This window comes from Macrotis lagotis, chromosome 5 (genome assembly GCF_037893015.1).
Source record: "Macrotis lagotis isolate mMagLag1 chromosome 5, bilby.v1.9.chrom.fasta, whole genome shotgun sequence".
NCBI lineage: Eukaryota > Metazoa > Chordata > Mammalia > Peramelemorphia > Peramelidae > Macrotis > Macrotis lagotis.
Window position 1 is genome coordinate 229,617,817 of NC_133662.1, and position 18,858 is coordinate 229,636,674.

General features: G+C 43.4%; 1 protein-coding gene across 1 annotated transcript; it reads right to left on the minus strand.

Annotated features, from left to right (window-relative positions):
* Positions 1–13,410: 13,410 nt before the first annotated feature.
* LOC141488607 (DNA-binding protein RFX5-like) lies at positions 13,411–17,666 on the minus strand. Its single transcript, XM_074188825.1, is given in 11 exon segments — positions 13,411–14,619; positions 14,724–14,815; positions 15,120–15,321; positions 15,588–15,669; positions 15,807–15,926; positions 16,169–16,291; positions 16,501–16,583; positions 16,769–16,802; positions 17,028–17,101; positions 17,103–17,184; positions 17,600–17,666. Coding segments are annotated over 10 exon segments (1,791 nt in total). The 5' UTR covers positions 17,142–17,184; positions 17,600–17,666; the 3' UTR covers positions 13,411–13,677.
* Positions 17,667–18,858: the final 1,192 nt, after the last annotated feature.

Below are 18,858 nucleotides of genomic sequence, written 5' to 3' on the forward strand. Positions count from 1 at the left end.
AGGCCGGCGCTCTATTCACTGCGCCACCTAGCCACCCCTCTCTTCTGTCATTTAAAGCTCTTCAGCCTACCTTTCCAGGCTTGTACCTGATTCCTTTTCATACACAACGCAGTCCAGCCAAACCTGGTGTTTTGTTGTTCTTGATAGATGCCCCATGATTTTTACCACTTGTAACAGGTCTTTGCCTAGGCTTTCTCCTTTACTTGGATTGTACTGCCTCCTTTCTTCTGCTTAGAATCTCTACAATTTCTTTTCAAAATTCAGCTTTACCCATGTAACCTTTCCTGTTCACTACCAGTTCCTTCTCCCCAAATTTACCTTGGGGTGAGTTATTGTTTCTGAGGGAAGTGTCTCAATCTAAGAGGACAGGGAGAAGCCATTTCAAGAAAGTGGATTTGAGCTGAAGCTTAAAGGAAGCCAGGAGGCAGAAGGTTCCAGGAATGCAATGAAAACTCTTGGAATCTCAAGATGGGGTATCTTCTGTGAGAAATAACAGCAACTGGATCACTGAATACATGAAGTAAGATGGAAGAAGACTGGAAGGGAACAAGTAACAAAAGCAAATAGGGTTTTATATTTGAAGAGTTAGTGAAAATTGAGGGTGATGGTCAGGGCTGGACTTCAAGAAAATCATTTTGATGACTGAATGGAGGATGGATTGGAATGGGGAAAGACCTGAGGTAGGCAGCCCCTTCCTCCCAGCATTACTCCAGGTATGAAGTTGATAAGGGTGGGCAACAGGGTGCTGGCAGTGTCAGAAAAGAGAAGGGAATATGTAAGAAAAATGTTCTGACAGTAGGAACTATAGGAATTGGCAACTGATTGAATATAGGTGGCAAAGCGTTTGAGGAGTCAAAAATGATTCTGAAGTTGTGGGCCTGTGTGGGAGTTTAGAGAATTTTGGAAGAGAAGGGAGTTTAGGGGAGAAATGTTTTTGGACATGTTGAATTAAAGAGATTATTGTGGGGGAAGGTGCTGAAGTGGATAGAGCACTGGCCCTGGAATCATGAAGACCTCAGTTCAAATTTGGCTTCAGACATTTAATAATTACCTAGCTGTGTGACCTTGGGCAAGGACATCTAACTCCATTGCCTTACAAAAAAAACAAAAAACAAACAAAAAAAAAAAACAGATTATGGGACATCCATTTAGAGACATGGTCTCCAAATACAGCTTTGTAAAGATGTGTTTTGTCTTTAAAACTATTGGAATCAACAGTGTCATCTAATAAATTGTAGATGCAAGATTGGAGTTTGAAAGAGAAGATCCTTTAAGAGAACTTAGCTTAAAAAGGCCAAGATCTCCCATGCATCCAGGGCCATCTCCAGTCATCCCGATCTATATCTGGTCACTGGACCCCTGTGGCTCTGTAGGATAAAGTGAGACAGGTGACTTTGCACAGCCGCCCTCATTTAAATCTAAGGCACTTGCCTATCTTGGTCCTCTTTTAGAACAAAGGGCAAACAACAGCAAGAAGGCTAGACAAGTAGATCTGAGAGTCATCTATATATCATTAGTGATGGTATTGCAGTAACAACAATGGGAACATGTATATCTTATTAATCTGACCTGCTTTCATCTTCTGTGCTTGCTGTATTGGTCAACGAATGCCCTTTTTCCCTCCATCATCAGAATTGTTTCTATCCTTCCTGACTGTATTTCCTTTGAAGAATTAGGAAACCTGCATAAATTTTCTTTAAATCCTTTGAAATCTGTTCTTTCTAAATCCAAGGTATACATTAGACAATTTCCTCTCCTTTTGCATATATTCTAAGATGGAATGGTTACTTCTTCTCAGGATTGCATCCTTTCCCAACTGAACATCAGGTGTAGAAGAGCAGTTTTTCCCATTGCTTTCTCTACCTGTAGAAGGATAAAATGTTCATGAAGGTAAGTCAGGAAACAATTTGCTGTTCATCATTTGTCAGTGAGTCATAGCAGATGTGTAGATAATTGAAGTCTTCCATGACTTTTAGATCATGCCTGCATTCCACACTTCTTGTCTGTTCCCCAGATTTCTCATCTTTCTGTCCAGATGATAATACTCCAGTGTCAGTTCACTTATGTTTTCTGCCACTTTAAATTTCCACACTTGGGGTCCTGAATTTCTTCTGATAAGTATATATTCTTAATATATAGTTAGTCTATCTCAGCTCTCCCTTTTACTTACTTTACCCCTTTTAAATAAGAATATTATTCTCCATAGCCATAATCCAGTCCTAGTTCATATCCCACTAAGACTTAGTCATATCCATGGGGTCAAGTTTGCTTTTTTACATTCACATCTGTAGTTCACCCTGCTTGTTACCTATACTTTGTGTACTTGTATATAGGTCAAGGGGACTATGGGTTATGAATTCTATTTTGTATGCTGTGAATTTGTGGGCCTGACTGTGGACATATTCTTTCTGCATTCTTGGTAGAAAGAATATTCCTGTTGTATCTAGCTTGGTGGATATAGACAGTTTTCCTTTTCTTCTTTTCCTTTTTAGATTGAAGTTCCTTGAATGAATTTACAATATATTTTTACTGGCATTTGTTTAGGTTTATTTCATCTTGACCAAGAGTCCTTCATTCTTATATTTAAAGTTGTAGCTCAGGAATCCAAATCCCATCCTCAAAACACCGCTTTTTTTTTTTTATCAGATGTTCACTTCTCAGATCTGTAATTTCCTCTTGAAACCTTTGCCTTTGATTGGTAGCAATTACATAGGCCACATGTGCACCTAAAGCATTTTAGTTGTTTTTTTTCATCTATTTCTAATACTTTCTGTAGCATTTCATTTGTTGGTATGTGTCTTATCTCTCTCATGAGATTATTAAGTTCCTAGAAGAAGAATGTTTTATTCATCTTTTGATTTTAAGTCATGCCCCCAGTACTTTGTGACTTTGTGATCTTATCATTGCTTTTAATATTCTTTCCAGAAGTATCATTTGCACCTATATGAATAACTAAAGTAGATAGTTGTCATTTAGTTTGACAAGTCTTGGAAGACTTTTAATTGAAAATTGGATGTATGCCCCAGGAATTGTAGCAGGCATTTATTTGTTATTATACCAGGTCAACAAATAGCTTTTTCAGTATCCCACAATAGGGAGTCACTAACATATATCACCAGTCTCTTCTTCCTTTGATCTTTACTGAAATAGTGAACATCTGATGCCATGTGTGAACCCTATCATCATTTCTTGGATAACAGGCTTCTGCTTCCTCTTTAAAAAAGAATTCATCTTCTTTGAAAATGAGTTCAGGTACTACCTCACACCTCTCAGACTGGCCAATATGACCAGAAAGCACAATGATCAATGTTGGAAGGGATGTGGGAAATCTGGGACACTAATGCATTGTTGGTGGAGCTGTGAATTCATCCAGCCTTTCTGGAGAGCAATTTGGAATTACACCCAAAGGGCAACAAAAATGTGCATACGCTTTGATCCAGCAATATCACTACTGGGTCTATATCCTGAAGAGATGATGGAAAAGGGTAAAAACATCACCTGTACAAAAATATTCAGGGGCGGCTAGGTGGCACAGTGGATCAAGCACCGGCCTTGGAGTCAGGAGTACCTGGGTTCAAATCTGGTCTCAGACACTTAATAATTACCTAGCTGTGTGGCCTTGGGCAAGCCACTTAACCCCATTTGCCTTGAAAAAAAATATTCGTAACAGCCCTGTTTGTGGTGGCAAAGAATTGGAAATTGAATGTCCATCAATTGGGGAATGGCTGAACAAATTGTGGTATATGTATGTCATGGAACACTATTCTGTTAGAAACCAGGAGGGATGGGAATTCAGAGAAACCTGGAAAGATTTGTATAAACTGATGCTGAGCGGGATGAACAGAACCAGAAGAACATTGTACACCATAACAGCAACTTGGGGTTGATGATCAGTCTTGATGGACTTGTTCATTTCATCAATGCAACAATCAGGGACAATTTTAGGGTATCTGCAATGGGAGAATACCATCTGTATCCAAAGAGGGAATTGTGGAGTTTGAACAAAGACTATTAACCTTCAATTTCGGGGGGGAAAAAGGTATCTTATGTCATTTTGCTATTTCTATTTTTGCTATATTTTATTTTTTTTCCTTAAGGATATGATTTCTCTCTCAACACATTCAATTTTGATCAATATATAGCATGGAAACAATGAAAAGACTATCAGATTGCCTTCTGTGAGGGTGGGGGGGAAGGAAGCGAGATTGGGGGGATAATTGTAACATTCAAAAAAACAATAAAAAAGCAAAGATCTCAGGTCTATTTGCCCCTAGTGTTCAAGTTGTCTTTCTTCCCTTTTTCCTCTCTCTTTTTTTTTTTAGATTTTTTCAAGGCATTGGGGTTAAGTGGCTTGTCCAAGGCCACACAGCTAGGTAATTATTAAGAGTCTCAGGTCAAATTTGAACTCAAGATACTCCTGACTCCAAGGCCAGTGCTCTATCCATTGCGCCACCTAGCCGCCCCTTTTTCCTCTCTTTTGCAAACTCTTCCTGATACAAGTAATGAAATCACAGCACTGACAGGGACCTCCAAGCCCTACTAGTCTATAAACTATAACTAGAAAAATACCCTCTTTGATGCAAGCATCATGTATTATCTTCATTTTCTTTGACAACTGCCAGTCAGGTTAAACCTGTTACCTCTAGAGACTGTTTTAGTCACTTTTGCAGAGTTAAGATTGTTAAGTTGCCTTGGAAATTCCACACATCATTCTAAGTTCTACTCCCAGAGTCAAGTCCTTCTTCCTTAAGATACCCCTCTTAATCTTTTCAGATTGTCATCATTTGTCCCTACCCCCTACCCCTCCACCTAAGTCTTTTCTTCTAAAGGCTGAACTTTTACTGTTTCTTTTAGTTCATCCTCAGGTAGCATGAACTTGAACCCATTTCCCATTCTGGGTTCCCTCTGCTAGATGTTCTCCAGCTTTCCCTAAAATATGGTATATCCAGAACTGAATACAGAACTCCACGTGTGATTTGACTAGGGTGAAGTCTTCTTTTTTCCCTTCTTGTATTATATGATGAAATTAAAACTTCTGATCCTATCATTCAAAATCCTCTATAGTTAATTTCCAACATTACCTTTCCTGTTTTCCTTTTCTTATTTACTTTACATTTTAGGCATAGCAAACTATTTGTCTTCCTATGTCCTCTATACCTGCATGTCTACATGACTTTGTTTCTGCCTTCTCTGTTTCTGAAATACCTCCTCCCTTCTAGACTTGTGGACAGCCTATATTAGTCGGTCCTTCAAGGCTTCCCCAAAAGCCATCTCTTCTAGAAACCTTACCTGATTCTTCTTGGCAGAAGTAATTTTCACCTCCTTTTGTAGCACATCAGACCTCATCTATTTCTAATACTTTCTGTAGCATTTCATTTGTTGGTATGTGTCTTATCTCTCTCATGAGATTATTAAGTTCCTAGAAGAAGAATGTTTTATTCATCTTTTGATTTTAAGTCATGCCCCCAGTACAGTGATTTAGCCACAAAAGGAACTCAAAGTTCCCAATTCTGATGTACCTAAAAAGTACATCTAAAAAGCCCCTGCTTGATCTCAAATTTTAGACCTGAAAAAGAATCTTCTGGTCTAATCCTCTTAATTTGACAGATGAGAGAATTCTGGCCCAAAGAGATTTGGTGACTTGCTTAGTCACATAGCTATCAAGGGGCAAAGTTGGGAATTAAAACACATGTCTCTTCCACCTGTAAATCTATAATCCTTTTTCTCTCAAGCTTTTTTTTTTTTTATCATATTGAGTTCCCTAGAATTAAGACTATCTACTGGTGAAATACAGATTAGAATTGGGATAGTAGTACACAGATAAGAAATGTCTTGAAATCATCCATAAATGGATGTTGAAAAAATAGCAGAGCATACTGTGCCCAGCTTGCTTAGAGGAAAACTTTTCAGAGTAGTTTTGAAACAAGTCTTGAAAGAAGTGATGGGAGGGTAGCTAGGTGGCACAGTGGATAAAGCACCAGCCCTGTAGTCAGGAGTACCTGGGTTCAAATCCGGCCTCAGACACTTAAAATTACCTAGCTGTGTGGCCTTGGGCAAGCCACTTAACCCCATTTGCCTTGCAAAAACCTAAAAAAAAAAAAAAGAAAAAGAAAAAAAGAAGTGATGGACATGGATGGCTTAGCAGAAGACATCCAGACTTCAGAAGACCTGTGATTTACTTAATAGGATAGCAATGTCCCCTGACAGATAGTGATTCTTCTATAACTTTCTAGATCATTATAAACTTTTGTGGCCAAAAAAACCCAACTGATCAACCAAAAAAAAATTTCATCTTTCATGATAGTAAACCTTCTGGAGATGAGCCTCACTAAAGTAGAACTGTTGAACATGACATGATATGTCTTGAGACCTGTACTTTTTTCTTTATAAAGTTTTTGTGGCTGCTTTCTATTTTTTTACACCACTGTGTTTTCCTACTTTGTACCTCTCTTTTGTACCATTGAATTTTCCCTGTTAACAAAGGAAAACAGTTAAGAAAAACCAACCCACATAGCAACTGCACCTGATAGTATTGGCAGCGTTCCTCACCCTTAGTCATCCACCTTTCTCTATAAAGAGAGGAGATTTGTCTTTCATCTGTTCTGTAACAAGATAGGGTCTTTTAATTAGAGTCTGGCTACCTTTCATTGTTTTTGTTGAAGTTATTACAGTCATTTGTTCTCCTAGTTCTGCTTGTTTTAACTCTGTCAGATCATACAAGTCTTTGATGTGTCTCTAAATTCCTTCCATCTGTTGTTTTTTGTAGTATGGTAGTATTGCTCTATATTCACATACCACAATTTTTTTTATTTTTATTTTTTTAGGGTTTTTTTTGCAAGGCAATGGGGTTAAGTGGCTTGCCCAAGGCCACACAGCTAGGTAATTATTAAGTGTTTAAAAACCGATTTGAACTCAGGTACTCCTGACTCCAGGGTTGGTGCTCTATCCACTGCACCACCTAGCTGCCCCCACATACCACAATTTTTTTGATTATTTTCCAGGTGCATCCTGAATCACAGAATGTGAGGGTTGGGAGAGGACTTAGGTGGCCATCTAATCTGATACATACATGAAAGGAATATCCACTATAATGTACTATGATGGCAAGCAGCTGTCTAGTCTCTGCTAAAAGACTCCTCTAGGCAGCCTATTCTACTTTTAAATTGTTTGAATCGGTAGAAAGTTTTTCCTAATATTGAGAATAAAAATTTGCAACTTCCTGAACTTCCCTCTGGGGACAAACAACATGTTTAATTTCCCTGCCATGTTCTTGCAAACAGCATTTGTCCCTTGAGTTTTCTTTTCTAAAGATTAAATATCCCTAACATCTTTAGCTGATCGTTGTATGTCATGGACTCAAGGCACTTGATTATCTTAGGTGACTTCTTCTGGACATACATTTTGTTCTCAGCATTTTTTACCTACCCCCCCCAAAAATTAGTTCTGTGAAGCTTTTGATATTTATTTCTCAGACTTGTCTTTCCTTCCTTAAGATCTATGCTCAGGGGGCGGCTAGGTGGCGCAGTGGATAGAGCACCCGCCCTGGAGTCAGGAGTACCTGGGTTCAAATCGGTTTTTAAACACTTAATAATTACCTAGCTGTGTGGCCTTGGGCAAGCCACTTAATTCCATTTGCCTTGCAAAAACCTAAAAAAAAAAAAAAGATCTATGCTCAGTAGTGAAATGACTATGTCAAATGGTTTAGTGACTTTTCTTTTGTAATTTCAAATTATTTTCTATTTTGGTTGGATCAGTTCACAGCTCCACCAAAAGGGAGTTGTTTCAAGTTCTATGTTTGGTCTTTCCATCTTTATAGAATCTTCTAAAGCTTGAGCTCTTGGTGGCATATTTCCAAGATCCTACAGTCATTTCTGGGCCACAATGAGACATCAGAATAAGACTTCAATGGTGGGCTATAAAGACATACACTTGTAAATTTGCTTTTTATTTTATAGAGAGATTGGCAAATCCATATAGCTGGAAGAGGGTACAATGTAGGAATAATGAGGTTAAATTGGATAGCATAAGCCATCTTTTGAAAGTTCCCAAACCAGGGGTTGCCATGCTAATGAAATCACAGGGCATGTGATTTTTTGTTTTTGTTTTTGTTTTTGTTTTTGTCTTTTTAGTTTTTTTTGCAAGGCAAATGGGATAAATGGCTTGCCCAAGGCCACACAGATAGGTGATTATTAAGTGTCTGAGGCTGGATTTGAACTCAGGTACTCTTGACTTCAGGGCTGGCACTCTATCCACTGCCGCCCCTCTGGCTTATTTTCAACAGACTTTGATGCAAAAACCAAGAGGTAATGAACATTGTTAATTGCTTAAGTGTTCAAATGACAGAATATAACTTTAAAAGTTTACTATGGCAATGTTCTAAAAGACCACAAGATGGAGATATGAGTTCATGAAAGGAAGACTTTTTTTTTCCTGTTAAAAAGAAATTTGACACAGAGTTGAAAAATTTTTTCCCTTGCAAATAATGAAAACTGAATTTCAAGAATATCTTTGCTTTCACACTAGAAGTAGTAATAAAGGTATTTTTTAGAAATAACTTAATGCTGATATTTACAGTCTTTGAAATCTACAAAGTTTTTTTCCCTTTCAAAATAAAAACAGCATTAGTATAAAATTGCTCTGTTTATTTCTTTCTGTGTCTCTTCAGTGATAAGCACAAACAATTCTGAGGTATCTTTTTTTTTTTTTAAGATTTTGCAAGGCAATGGAGTTAAGTGGCTTGCCCAAGGCCACACAGCTAGGTAATTTTAAGTGTCTGAGATGGGATTTGAACGCAGGTACTTGTGACTCCAAGGCTAGTGCTCTATCCACTGCACCACCCAGCCACCCCTTGAGGTATCTGTTATGAGTAAGACATTATGCTAGACATTTGGGATATTAAGCGGATCAGTTCCTGGATTTTATGTAAGTAAACCGGCCTCAGATTGGACAAGGCTCATTACTTGAAGCTTGACTTTCAATTCACATTTCTTTTTTTTTTTTTAACAGCATAGATACTTTTTTTAAAAGAAAGATTTTATTTATTTTGAGTTTTACAATTTTCCCCCATTCTTGCTCCCCCCCCCACAGAAGGCATTCTGTTAGTGTTTACATTGATTCTATATCCTTAAGGAAGAAAAATATGAGATCGTAAAATTACATAATAATATAATTTTTTTTTTCTAATTTGATGGTAATAGTCTTTGGTCTTCATTCAAAGTCCATAATACTTTCTTTGGATACAGATGGTATTCTCCATTGCAGATAGCTCAAAATTGTCCCTGGTTGTTGCACTGATGGAATGAGCAAGTCCTTCAAGGTTGATCATCACTCCCATGTTGCTGTTAGGGTATACAGTATTTTTCTGGTTCTGCTCATCTCACTCAGCATCAATTCATGCAAATCCTTCCATGCTTTCCTGAATTCCCATCCCTCCTGGTTTCTAATAGAACAATAGTGTTCCATGACATACGTATAACACAGTTTGTTAAGCCATTCCCCAATTGAAGGACATTCACTTAATTTTCAGTTTTTTGCCACCACAAACAGGGCTGCTATCAATATTTTTGTACAAGTGATGTTTTTACCCTTTTTTATCATTTCTTCAGAGAATACCAGTAATGCTATTGCTGGGTCAAATGGTGTGCACCTTTTTGTTACCCTTTGGGCTTAGTCCCAAATTGCTCTCCAGAAAGGTTGGATGAGTTCACAGCTCCACCCACAGATCTCCTGCATCCCTTCCAACATTGATCATTGTCCTTTCTGGTCATATTGGCCAGTCTGAGAGGTATGAGGTGGTATCTCAGAGATGCTTTAATTTGCATTTCTCTAATAAGTAATGATTTGGAGCAATTGTTTCCATATGATTATGGATTGCTTTGATTTCCTCAGCTGTAAATTGCTTTTGCATATCATTTGACCATTTGTCAGTTAGGGAATGGCTTGCACATTTGTATTTTCAATATATAATGCAACACACTGAGTTTAAACAGTACAATATGACAAACCAGAAAGCTAATTTAACTTTAGTTTGTATAGTGTAAAGAATGCAGGAAGTTGATGGTTCCACATAATGGACTTGGTCAGACTTAGTCAATAACATTTAGTACCTATTGTATATGCTAATCACTGGGGATACAAAGAAAGGCAAATGATAGTCCCTATTCTGCTAGTGGTAGGGATGAGGTGATAAAGTGGTGGTTGTAGTATCAGAAGAGAGAAGGGACGTGAATAGGAGAAATGTTATCAAAGTTACATTAAAGGGCCTTGGCAACAGTTTGAATGTGGAAGATGTGTGTGAGGAGTCCAGAATGAAACTAGGTTACAAGTCTGGGTGACTGAGTGGATGGTGGTACCCTCAACAGGCACAGAAGTTGGGAGGAAGATTTTTTTGGGAAAAGACAATGGGTCCAGTTTTGGACATGTTGTTTAAAATGTAAAATAATTAGGATATCCATTTAAAAAAATCCAGTAGGTATTTGGAGATGTGAGACTAGATTTGAGAAGCATCAGCATTTTGATGATATTGAATCTATGGGAACTGATAAAGATGCCAAGTAACATAGTATAGAGGATTAAGAGGAGGATCCAGGACAGAACCCTGTGGAATACCCATGGTTAGAAGGTTTGACTTGGTTAAAAATCCAGCTAGAATAAAGAGAAGCAGTCAGAAAACCAAAGAAAGGAGAGTATCTGGTAGAAGAAGGTGATCAACAGTGTCAAGGGCTGAAAAAAGATCAAGAACGATGAGAATTGAGAAAAGAAGTTCAGATTTGGCAAATGAAGCAAAAAGAACCCAGAAAATTTGGACCAGGGGAGGGGAAGATCTGCAAAGATTACAGTAATGTCCCAAATTTATATAGTCATTTGTACAATTAAGTATTTTAAATCACAATACTTATGTAGAGATGAATGTTGCAAGCTATTTTAAGTGTTTCTTGACAAATTGTTATATCTCACATGAGCCCATTAATTTTATTAAATATTTTTAATAAAAAAATGTTTATATAGGCCTCCCAAAATTTTGGGGACCCCCCTATATCTTTGGTTAGGTCTACATAATGGATGAGATTTTTAACTTTAAAAAAACACTTGGGGGGGTATGTTTTTTTCCCAGTAAAACTTGATTAAAACTTTACAGCCAAGTAATCTACTCTCTAAATTTCTTTATGTTGCATTTACCTTTTCTTACTAACTCCTCCCTATCCCACTTGAGTTTGTATCTTCAAGCTCTGCTCCCTAATCCCAATTGACTTTTTTTTTTATATTTTTGTCTTTGACCTTATTTCTCTTAAAACAAGGAAGTAGGGGTGGCTAGGTGGCACAGTGGATAGAGCACCGGCCCTGGAGTCAGGAGGACCTGAGTTCAAATTTGTCCTCAGATACTTAATAATTACCTAGTTGTGTGACGTGGGCAAGCCATTTAACCCCATTTGCCTTACAACCCCCCCCCCCCCCAAGGAAGTTAACGCTGGATCTTGTCCTGTGTCTGGACAATTCTTTTAAATTTTCTTCCATTTCTCTCAAATTTTGCCAAATTTCTCCTCTCCAAATTCAGCCCCTTACTTCACTGCTGGTACAGATACCTCCATGTTATATATAGGACAAATCTTTCTTGTCCTATTCCTTTTCTGATAATCTTCTTCCCTTAAAGTTTAGTTTCTGGCTGGTAAAAGTTATTAGCCCAGCCCAAACCCAGTATGCTTACTTTGGCTGTATGCTCCTTTCTGCCTCTATCTCTAGGAACTGTAATCAACTTAATATAACTATTTCTGGAAAGCACATAGCTTTTTTATTTTTTAAATACAATTTTTCCAATTATAAGGATAATTTTAACTTTTTTTTTTTGTTTTAGGGGTTAAGTGACTTGCCCAAGATTCCACAGCTAGTAAATTATTAAGTATCTGAGGTCAAATTTGAACTGAGGTCCTCCTGACTCCAGGGCAGTACTCTTATCCACTGTTCTACCTAGCTGCCCCTTGATAATTTTTAACATTAAAAAAGTTTTGGCAGCTCGGAAACTTAATTACCTAGCTGTGTGACCTTGGGCAAGTCACACCACTGCCTTGCCAAAAAAAATCCCCCAAGTTTTGATTTCCATATTTTTCTCCCTCTCTCCCCCCGCTTCTTAAAATGGCAATTTGATGTTATATATGAAACATTTTTCAGTTCCATGTTTTCTTCACTACTTTATAGAGAAGACAAGAAAAATACATATGTAGTCATGCAAAATAAACTTCTGCATTGTGCCAGAAAGGGCACAGTCAATCTTATGTGGCTCTATTTACCTACCCAGTGCCTCCCTAAGAACATTCCTCAACACCACTACTCTTATCATGTATTGTCTTCCCTTGTTAGAATGTAAGATCTTTGAGGGTAAGGATTGTCTTGCTTTTTTGAACTTGTAACTGCTGAGTACAAGATTTTAATAAATGCAAGTTCTATGAACAGTTTTCATTAGAATTGCAAACTATATGAAATAAGGTTCCAAATCACTAAAATAAATGTCAATAAAGCAACTTTAATACCTTGTAAATTGCTAAAGATGACAAAAGATGAGAATAGTTCATGTTGAAGGGGTATGGAAAGATGGGCATGCTAATATATTGTTGTGAATTGGTCAGTGCAATCATTCTTGAGATTTTGAATTATGTAAAGACAGTGACTTACAAATGTCCATATTCAACCCAGAGATCCCATTGCTAGAGGTACATATCTCAAGGAGTTCAGTTATAAAAAAGGCTCTAAGCAAAAATATTTTAGCACTTTTTTTTAGGAGCAAATAATTAGATAAAAAAGCCCATTGAAGAATGACTAAATTTTATGAATAGTTTTGGTGAATCCTCCCTCTCCTCAGAATGTCAGGTTTTTTTGATGTGTTGATAGTTGAAAAAAATTAAAAATTTGAAAAGTTGAAAATTTTCTACTTTTTCTCATCCTTAACCTTTCCCTCAATATCTCAGGAAATGACTTACCTGAAGTATTACTCCTCCATTCCCAAGTACATACATGCTTATGTTCACTCTGCAGTGATTACATGTCCATATTCATGTGTGTTATTGCATACACAGGAATGTATACATTGCAATTGTATTTCTGACAAGAATGAGGGATGGTGCAAGGAACTGGGAAAATTTCAGTGACCATGAATGTCAGTTTAATTTTAAATTGAATGAAGAGAGGATATATATATATATATATATATATATATATATATATATATATACACATACATACACACATACACACACACATACACACACACATACACACACACACACACATATATGTTGTGAGTCAGCTTTTAGTGACCCTTTTGGGGGTAACTAAGTCCTTTCAACCCTACAGGCCTATTATGCTTTCTAAGGCTCTTTATGGCTCATATAAACTGAGAAAACATTAAGCTCATCTATGGTACTCACACTCCCTGAAAGAAAGGCACCGAGATCAAGGTAGGGGGCATGGCAGGTTTATTGGTAAGTAGCATTGAAGCCAAGGGCACTACGCTGGGAAAGGCAATGGGAGGGGCAAGACACGGTCAGATTGAAGAACACAGAAGTCCATAAGGGGAAGGACTATGACAAGTCTTCCTTGGGAAGGGTATGGCCAAATAAGCAGGATCAGAGAGAAAGGATCCTTCTTAGATGGACAGATTGGGTGCATGTAGGCATATTCAGACTATTAAGGGGGTGCTGCTTTGGGATCTTTATGTCCAAAGACTAGGGAGCCTTGGGACACATTCCCTTTTGAATCTTTATGACCTTTCCCTGGGGGTTCTATGGCCTCTTTGCCCATGGCCTGGGGGATTTCCCCCCAGCTCTTGTTGCCCCTAATGACACTCACTTTAGGAGTGACAAGAGTTTTGTCCCCTATTTCTTTGGCATGTTGGGCACTAGGTCTACTATCTTTCTGGCCAAGAGAAGGCACTTTTCTCTCCTTTTCCCCTGACCCTCTAGTCAGCTCATTCTCTCCTCCACAGCCCCCAGACTCCTGTGGGACCCTGGGGGAATGGGCAGAGTCAGTAGCAGGCAGTGGCTTGTCAGGGGAGGAGCTCTGTTCCCGCTCACCATTTGATTTCTTTCGAGGACGCCCTCTTTTACGCTTGGCATCAATCCCTACTTCTTCTGTATCCTGGCTTAATACTTTGGCTACTAGCTCTTGTCCTCTGGGGTCATTCATAGGCACTTCAGCTGTTCTTTTTACTCCCTTGCCCCGTGGTCCCAAGTCCACCCCTGGGCCTATCACTATATTTTTCTCAAGGCCCTGGGGCTGGATGGGACCTTCTGGGGGAGCTCGCCCAGATATAGGCACAGCAGATACAGTGGGCAAAATCATGTTGATGATAGGCAGAGTTCCCTGGGCTACCCCAGCCCCACTGGGCAAAGGCAGTGTAGTGACTTTTAAGGTACCTGAGGGAAGTTTGGGGGCTAGGACTGGTGGGGAGACTCGGAGAGGCCGAGGAAATTGTGGATGGGGTACTCGTGGAAGGAGCACAGGCAGTCGGGCAACCAGAGCATTCACTTGGGGGCTGCTGGCTGCTGGAGCGGATGTTTCTGCAGTTTTCTTTCGCTCCCCTCTAACTGGGGGGGCAGACCCTGTTTGGGGCTCCATTTCCTTGGGGGGCTGAAAAGAGTGAAGGAGCAAGTTGAAAGTAGTAGAACTTCATACCCCATCCTACCTAGCCCTCATCTCATTCCCTAAAAGTTAGGGTTTCTCAGCCTTCTCACCTGGGGCTGACCTTTCGAGGCTCTTCCATCTGGGTTCTCCACACCATTCTTGGTAGCAGATGAGGGATCCCTTGGGAGCCGTTCAGGTTCATCTGAAGAAGCACAAGATTTTTCCAACGTGAGGATGTGGAGGAAAACCAGAAATGAGGTGATGCCTGACATTCACAGTCATCTGGGTCCAGTGGCCAGATTTGAACAAGGACTAGAGATGGCCCTGGATGCAAGGCAGTCAGGGTGAAGTGACTTGCCCAAGGTAAACTGGATTTGAACTCAGATCCTCCTGACTCCAAGGCCAGTGTTCCACCCACTGCATTACCTAACTGCCCTAGGTGGGGCTACTAGGGAAATGATAATGTCTAGGGTGTCTCTACACCAATGGAAGGAGAGTCAACCTACCAGCAAGCACCATGGCCATGAGCAGGTGGGCATGAGCAGATCGAGCAGAGATGAGATGTTGCTGCAGCAGGAATCGGGCCACCTCGACGATAGAGCTGAAGGAGCGTTTCAGTATACGCTCTGCCCAGTCACAGGTCAGGGCACATGCTGCTTCCACTAATTCATCTCGAGGACCTGGACCCACTTCTGGGCCCAACTCTGGCTACAGGTGGCAGATGACAACATGCCTAGCTACCCAAGCCTGGGGAGGCCCCTGAGCCCTCCCCAGGGATTCAGACCCTTGAGGTCTTGTGGGGTGGGAAGGGATGGTAGGACTGAATCTAGATGCTCTGTAGCCCCAGCCTAGCCATAGGATAGCTTAGCTAGGAAGCAGGCTAGGAAGCTTCCCCACAGAGTCAGGCTTCAAAGGGAGATTCTTGGCCAGGGATGGGAGGGAGAAATCTCAGAGTAGCATTTGGGGTTACTCACACTCTCTGAACCCTTGAGGTCAAGTCCAGGCAAAGGTGGCATAGATACCAGGGTCTTTCTTCGGATACCACTGTAGCAGTATCTGGTATTAAGTTAAGGAGAAGCCCCCCAAAGGGATACTCTAATACCTTCATATTTTTGCACTCCCTGTGCCCCCCACCAAATGTGCATCTTGTGGTTCTGCAGCTCTCATTTTCCCACATTTCCATCCAAGGATACTTGGATTGGCCCCGGCCTCCCAGCCTCCGGGCCTTGATGTCAGGGAAGATTTCCCGGATGATTTTGCCAAAATTGGCAGTGCTGAGTGGGCGGCAGCCGGTTAAGCTCTCACAGTATCTCCTGGGTAAGGTGGGATCAATGATGGCCAGGTGCCCGAAGAAGACAGACCAATGAGAAGAAGGGATTATGGTTGGCTCTGTGTGTGTGTGTGTGTGTGTGTGTGTGTGTGTGTGTGTGTGTGTGTGTGTGTGTTGGGGGGGACAGGGAGGAGATCTGGGGATGGCAATAAGCTGAAAGAAACAAAGGTCTAACCCTCAGTGTTTAGTTCCCACACTGCCCTGCATCCCTTCCCCCTCACACACCTATAAGCATCATAAACATCCTGTTTGGGCAAACAGGTGGCCGTGTGCTCTTCCAGGTGATCTCGGATCCATTTGCAGGCATACATATACTCCTCGTGGCTGAGGGCACTTGGCTCTAGGTTGCTGAGGGTCAAAGGAGGAGGTCATGGAGGGTCCAGGAGGTCCCTCGCCATAATGCCCAGCCCCATCAGAATATACCCTTGCGTACCCCAAAACAATCCAAGCCCAGGACACCAGAAACCCAGGAGATCCCAGCCCTCCTTCAATCCAGATCAGCAGGCACCTGGTCTGTGACAACTATGGAACCCAGGATGCCCTGGCTCTCTCCTTACCTTTTGTCTCCACTACTGGGGCCCGAGGGGAGCTGAAGGTAGAGATACAGCTTGTCGTTGTCCGAGAACCTCTGCACGTCTTGCTGGGATTGGGGGAAGCGGGTGAGCAGAGGTGGAGGGGAAGCTGAGTGTCCCCCCCCATTTTATGGGCAAGACAGCCCAGCTTCATCAGCTTGAGTGACTGGTCCAAGGTCACCTTGCTGGGCGGCCTCCCATTTTGCCCCTGTGAACCCATTCTTTGCAGGGCGCCGTGCCCCACGGTACTCACCAGGATGCCCTCCACTTTGCTCTGTACCGCCTTGCTGTGGGAAAGAGAAAGCTGACCCTCAGCAGGGAGAACTGGAGCCGAGCCTTGGGGGTCTGATGGGGGGCGTCAGCCTGGCACCTGGTGTCCTCTAGTGCCCCCGCCGTACTTGACGGGGGGAAACCGAGGCCCGGCCACTGCCAAGGTCGGGATGCTGCCCCCTCCCCCTCGATCCCAGCCCAAAGCCGAGGCAGGGCCCCGGGGGGAGGGGAGGGGTGCTTACGAGATGGACCCTCGGAGCTTCTGGAGCAGAGTGGTGGGCTCGCCCGCATCCCCGCCGCCCGGGGCCGCGCCCCCCCGCCTTCGGGCTCTTGGCGTCGGCCTCATCTTCGGCCATGCTGGCCTCCGGTCCGGGGCGTCTTCCCGACCCTCCCCAGCCCCTGGGGGAGGAGGAGGAGGAGGAGGAGGAGGAGGAGGAGACGCGGCCCGCCCCGCCCGCCCCGCCCGCCCCGCCCGGGCCCCGCAACTTTCTCTTCCGAAGCGGCCCCCCCGCGGGAGGAGGGGGCGATGGGGCCGCCCGAGGGCGGAGGGGGGAGCGGCCCGTCGCCCCCCCAGTGTCGGGGCCCGGCGGGGGCAGGAGCCCCCCACCGTCGCCCAGTGGGGAAGGGGCGTGGCGCGCGGCCGGGCAGACCCGCGGGGAGGGGGGTCCCGAGATGGGGGGCTTGTGGCGGGGGGGGGCACACGAGTTGGAGGCGCAGCCCAAGCCCTCCTGGCGCGCTGCCCGCCCCCCCCGGCGCTGAGCACCGGCTCCTCTTCCCAGCGGGGAAAGAAAGGAAACGGAGAGGGAGAAAGTACCTCGGAGCCCCTCGGCTCTGGGTCGGCTTCACGGCCCGGCTCCCCGCTCCTGCCTGGGCCTTTTTTTTTTTTTTTTTGGATTGGTCGGTTCCGACTCAATCTGCCCGGATACACCAGCCGGCCCCGTCTGCTATTGGTTCCTGCCGCCTCTCGGAGACCGAGCCTGTCGCTCGCTTCGGCAGCAACTCAAGTCTGCCTAGTAACAGCGATCCGATTGGCTAGCGGGGGAGGGAAAATCCAAAGTTGGCAATATTTGAGCGGTAACGGGGAAGTCCGGGTTGGGTTTCGGTTAAGTTGGGGTCGGTTGGGACGGGTAGCGCCGGGAGCTTCTGCTCTTAAAGGGGCCGCGGCCGGGCCGCCGGGCCCCGGAGTCTTGGTGCCCTCCCCGGCCCTGGAGGCTTCCCCTCTGTCAGCGGCTCGGGACAGCCCGGCGGGCGTGGGGGGGGCAGGGGCCCGCGGGGCCGCCCGAGGGCCGCCGGGGACCCCGGGGTCGCGCCCGCTCCCACGCGCCTCCCCTCCCCAGCCCGAGCCGGAGGAGGGGCGGATGGCCGGGTCCGAGGATCGCGAAGGCCGAGTCACCTGACCGGCGGCGTCCAGCCAATCCGGCCGGGGCCCCGGGACCCTCCCCGAACTGCGCAGGTGGACTCGGCCCGCCGGAGAGAGGCCCCCGGAGGCCTGGCCCCGGAGGCCTGGCCCAGGCGCGCGCGTGTGCGTGTATGTGTGTGTGTGTGCGTGTGTGTGTGTGTGCGTGCGTGTGTGTGCGTGCATGTGTGTGTGTATGCATGTGTGTGTGTGTGCGTGCATGTGTGTGTGTATGCGTGTGTGTGTGTGCGTGCATGTGTGTGTGACGCGGGCACACAAGTGAGTGTAGACGGTGTATGAATGACACACGTGTACACATGGCTACACAAGTGAATGGACACAGACGTAGGTACACATAAGCCAGTGCAGACACAGGCTCTTTGCACACAAGTGGACACACGTGTACGCATAGTACCTATAAGCGAGACACACATGTGCATATAGACACGGGTGCACATGTGTGCGTGTGGACAGACCCTCCAGACACCCTGGTCATTTCTGAGTTGTCATGGGGTTGAAGCCATGTCTTCCCTCCATTTCTCTTGAAGCTTCAGATAACCATGGTTCTTGTCAAGCACTCTTGTTGGTGTAAGAAGGGTTTCTTAATCCTGTGTGTGTGTGTGTGTGGGGGGGTTTCTATTCCTAAAGCATCACCCTTCTCCCGTCATCCAGACTGG